Source organism: Cyprinodon variegatus, unplaced genomic scaffold, assembly GCF_000732505.1.
Source record: "Cyprinodon variegatus isolate N-32 unplaced genomic scaffold, C_variegatus-1.0 Scaffold225, whole genome shotgun sequence".
NCBI lineage: Eukaryota > Metazoa > Chordata > Actinopteri > Cyprinodontiformes > Cyprinodontidae > Cyprinodon > Cyprinodon variegatus.
In genome coordinates, this window is record NW_015150678.1 from 807,949 (window position 1) to 813,182 (window position 5,234).

General features: G+C 41.5%; 1 protein-coding gene across 1 annotated transcript in view; it reads right to left on the reverse strand.

The window, feature by feature from the left end:
• Window positions 1–1,573: 1,573 nt before the first annotated feature.
• Window positions 1,574–5,234, reverse strand: part of peli1 (pellino E3 ubiquitin protein ligase 1) — a 25,556-nt gene continuing 21,895 nt past the window's right edge. The window contains exon 7 of the mRNA XM_015380925.1: window positions 1,574–2,477. Within this exon, the coding sequence (XP_015236411.1) occupies window positions 1,899–2,477 (579 nt within the window). The 3' untranslated portion in view covers window positions 1,574–1,898. The remainder of the gene's footprint in view (window positions 2,478–5,234) is intronic.

The following is a 5,234-nucleotide window of genomic DNA, read 5'->3' on the forward strand; positions in this document are numbered from 1 at the left end:
TTATCCTGAGCTTTCTCTATAGTTCTGCTGCTATAGGCTTAGACTGCTGGATGACATAGGGACCTCTTTTTCATCAATCTGCTTCAATCCATCTCCATCTCAATTCGGCAGAATTAGTTAGTTCAATCTCAAACGCTATTTTCTCTCTCATCTACAACCTCCTAGAAGGTCTGAATTGTTTCTCTCTTAGACGCTCAACTTTTACTGTGAATAACTGTATGTGGTCTCTTTCATCAATTTAAAATGAAAACCGGCTCAGATCTTGAGCCACCAGTGGAGCTCGTTTACAGTTAACCTTTCTAACATAGAAAGTACTTATAGATTTGAGGTTCTGTCTCCTTAAACCCCAGTCGGCCTCGGCAGATGGCCGCTAACACTGAGCCCAATTCTGCTGGAGGTTTCTTCCTGTTAAAAGGGAGTTTTCCTCTCCACTGTCTCTGCATGCATGCTTGGAGTGAGGGATTGCTAATGAATTGATGCAATCAGCTGGTTTTCCTTAGATAGAACATTTTAAACCAATCTGACTGAATCATCTGGTTGAATTTTCTCTGTGCTTTGAGATGACATGTTGTGGATCGGTAACAGACAAACTGAATTGAACTACTTTAATTGATAAAATGCTAAAATGGTCTCCATACTATTCAATCTTTGGCTAAAGTCTTGTCATTTAAAACATCGCAATATTTAGCAGCAGGTTTGGGCTATTTCATACGGAAGAGGATTAGGGCCACTGGAAAAAAAAAAAAAAGTTAACTGATTTTTTTTATTTTATTTCAGTATAGTATGGGGAAAAAGTCAGAATTCTGACTTTTTTCTCAGAATTCTGACTTTTTTCCCATGTTAAACTGAAATAAAATTTAAAAATCAGTTTTTTTTTTCCAGTGGCCCTAATCCTCTTCCGTAATTTCATGTTATTTTTGCAATAGAAAAATAAAATCTTTGTTTTGAATTTTAATGTTCCAACCAAAAAACAGAGGCAGCCAGTAAAGAGCATCAGAGTCTTTATTATTTTGGACAGTACAAAAACAGTCAAGAGAAGAACCCAATAAGAACAACGGTGACCAAACATCTATAATGACAAAACATTAGTCATTAGAGTGGTAACAGATTATTCAGAATAAAAACATGTTTTCCCAAAAAGCCTGTAAACTAACTTTTAAAAGAAAACAGACAAAAAAAAGGTTAGATATAGAAAAGCCTTAAAAAGCTAAATAAAACATTTTCTTAGGAGTAGATAAAGCAGATATTTAAAGTTATCTCTTACATTCAAAAAGTGGTAAATTCAGCCACATGGTGGCGCTGCAGAGATAAATGTTGCATATAATTTCAACAATGGTTTGGTAAAACCTTATTGCTCACATTATGTAAAAGTGTAGTTTTACAGTGTCTGAATTAAAGATTTTTGTTTATTAAAAAAAAAAAAGAATTGCTGCTATAAAGGTCACAGCATCCAGGTTTTTAAGTTTCCCACATGTACATTTGCTTGCATTAAGTTCAAAATATAATTTCTCAAGACAAAGAAGGACTTGCTTGTTTTTAAAGTAAAAATAAAGGATTCCCAGAGTTTTTTTTAATCCAGTGTTTTAATAGGAAAACTTGAGGTTAGCTCTAAGGTCACACCTGTGTGCTACTGCAGTTCATCTCTGCTCTGCTTTAGAAAAACCCACTAAAGAATAAATAGAATAAGGCAACTTAAGCTTTTCACCACCTTCCCAGAGTTTTTCTGAAGCTGCTCCATGAGATAAAACCACCTCTAGAGGAGATTGCTGGCAGACACACATTTAATATTTAAAACAGTAACTGGAATTTACCCAATAAATGCACTTTGTGTTTAATGAAGTCAGTTTCAGTTTTAAAAACTGTTCCCTTCCGTCTTCAAACAGAGGTCAAAGGGGCGTCTAGTCCAGTGGGCTCTGGAAGATGAGTCTGACAAAGCCGGTCTCTCCGCTGAGAGGATGGATGCAGAACGGGCAGGCGGCGTGGAAGGCGTGGGTGCCGTGCGGCAGCGAGATCTGACTCCAGTACGCCGTCGTCTTCTCCGAGCAGACGTGCCCACAGGGGACGAAGGCGTGGGTGGGAGGCTCGGCGTCCACGTAGAAGGCCGGCTCACAGCCCAGCCACAGCGGCACGTAGGGTCCCGGAGCTCGACACATGGGACACTCCCTCTCCTGGCACTCCGCTTCCACCTCGGGGTCCCGCCGCCCTCCCCAGCAGTGGTAGCCGTGGACATGGCCACAGCGCAGGTACGCCCACGGCTGCTTCTCGTCCAAGACGTCCTTGCGGCGCAGGCTGGGGAAGGCCAGGGTGTTGAAGCCCACCGGGCACTGCGGCCGCCCAGCGTTGAAATCCTGCCGCAGCGCCTCCAGGTGTTTGACGGTGGGGGTGCGAGCGAGGCCCTCTGCCGTACGCCACAGGAGGGTGGCCCCACAGAGGTCGATCAAGGAGCCGTCCACAAGCTCGTTGTACTCAGAAACCACCTGCAAAGCAACAACATGCAGCGGGAAAGATTATCCACCCAATCATTTTTTGATTTTTCATTTCCATTCTTTACTTTTAATTCTATTTAACCGATTATAAGACAGATATAATGTTTAGAGTGACAAAAAATGATTAATCCGTTTGTCCTTCTGTCCAACTCTTAATTTTGTGCAAGGCAGGACAGAAAGACACTGAACAAACTGCTGAGAAAGGCCACTTCTGTCTTAAAGCTGTTTTATGCTCAGAAACCAGGTCGTCTGCGAGTGTCGCAGTTAACGCAGATGTGGCCCCGCCCCTTTCACAGACGCTCTGCTGCTCCTCTCCAAAATTGTAGATGACCGCAGACAGGAGGCCTCTGATTAGTCAAATCTACATCCACTCTACTCTATGCATATTTCCTGTTTGGTACCTTACTGGCTTGTTTTGTTTGCTTGACCGCCATTGACGAAAAGAACTCGTAAAGTTGGACCAGCTATAAGAGCGAGATGCGGGAGAACACTGGGACCCTTTTTCCACCTGGATCCCCGCTCTTTTTCGCCCTCATGTGCCTCCGTTCTCACTAGAGACTGACATTTTTTCGGGAATTACTGACTCCCATCCCACGGGAATCCCACGGGAATCCCGTGACCCGTGGGATTCCCGTGGGATGGGAATCTGTATTAGTAACGATCACATGATTGGGACGGTACAGGATTAAACATTAACGGGAGCAGACGGGAGCGGGAGCAAACCAATAGTAACTAAAAAAAAATTAGGATCGATGCCAACAAATAAAATAAAATAGAAAGATATAATTAATCCAGTACTTGCGCCGCCATTTTGTAGTTTTTTTCCTTGAAGCCTACACTATAATGCGAGTCAAAAAAACTACACGACCCAAAAACCAACAGTGCTTCCGCTCTGAGTTTTTCACCCGCGCTCAAAAACAACAATAGAGGGACCAACAGTTACTACAGTTAGAAACAGGAACTTAACTGACCCTTCATAGAAATCCAGATTCAATGTATTGGCAGAAATCTTATTGAAGACAACAAGAATGGGAGTGGTGCAGGAGCGGGAGTCATTCTGAATGGGAGTGGGAGTAATTTCACCAGGAGCGGGACGGGACAGGAGTGAAAATCCACTCCCGTGTCAGCCTCTAGTTCTCATACGAACTTGTCCCCACTTTCTCACCGCCTCGACCGTATCTATACCCACAGCTAGTTTGTGAATAACAGCGCAGACCACGCTTTAAAATTGGCATAAATCAGAAATACCTGCAACAAGCTGACTGTGACACACTGCTGCGGGAGGATAACCAGCCCTTAAGGCTGGGTTTTGGACTCAGTGGAGGAAGTGACTGAGGAGAAAGCTGTCCAAGCTTCCATCTATAATGGACAACACCTTCCACCCTCTGCACCAGTCTGTATAGAAGCTGAACAGCTCCTTTACTGAAAGACTTGTACACCCCGTTTGGAATAAGGAGCGCTACCGCAGGTCATTCATCCCTGCTGAAACCAGACTCCACGATGCAACTCTACAACGGTAATAACTTGTGCAATGTTTAATGTGCAATTACCATTTAATAGCTTGTGCAATAACCTGTTTCTTTATACTTGACACCCAGTGCAATATATATAAATAAATACTCATGTAAACACCCTGTGCAATAACCCTGGATAATGATCCTACTAAAAAAAGCTTTCATATGTGGACACACTGTCTATATCCCATGCACCTTTTTCTTCTCTGGCACCTTCTTCTTTTTCTCTTTTTGACTAATTGAGCTGATGTAACGAGTACATTTCTGCACTCTGAGATAAATAAAGTCAATCAATCAATTTCTTTAAAAAAAAAACTTTTTAAATGCCACATCAAAAAACTTTGAGCAAATTGTGATTCCAGTCTCAACCTTAACAGATCAGCTCTGTACTGAAAAGATCATTTTTTAAAACTTGTTATCCAAAGTTTGTGTCTTTTAGCTTAGCTGTATTTTATGGTGTTAGCCATGCTAGCCTCTCTTGAATGCAGGTGGTTTCAAACGCTGCAAAAAAACCCATAATCATAACTAAGCTCCTCCATTCCTGATCGTTTAAGAATCGATGTCTGATCTCCAGCAGCCTCATGTGTGATCTAGCTGCCATTGATCTACAGACTTAATGATCACTCATCTCTGCTTAGCTGCCCCAATGTCCAGGTTGGTTCGTCTCGATATGGTCGGGCCTTTTCAGTTCCAGCCTGGAATCTGCTCCTGCTTCATATTACATGGCTTGAACTCTTTGATGCTTTTAAATTACTTCTTACAACTTAAATCTTTGCACAAACTGACTTTTAATACAAAGTGATTCATCCGTTGAGCTTTTTATGTTTCTATTTCAATGTTATCCTCTGTTTTTTCTCTTATGTTAGAATTACTGTCACTTCCTGTGTAAAGCACTTTGGTCAAAAAGGAAAGTATATTAAAAACCCCTTTCTTGTACTTTTTGTTTTTAACCACTAGATGGGGCTGTTTGGCCTTCGGATGTTTCTTTTTTTTGTTTTACCTGAATTGCTAAAGAATAACACACACACACACACACAAAATAAGTACATATCGAGTGCACTAGGAAGGAAAAAAAGAACTTTAAAGTCCACAGAGGTTCCTTTTAAATACTATAAAGTCATATTCAGTGAATTAGAAAACTCACAGAGACACATTTTGTCAGATTAAAACTATCTTAAACAGGTATTAACATACTTTCCATTAAACCCACATTTTTAAATACAGGGCTGCCAAC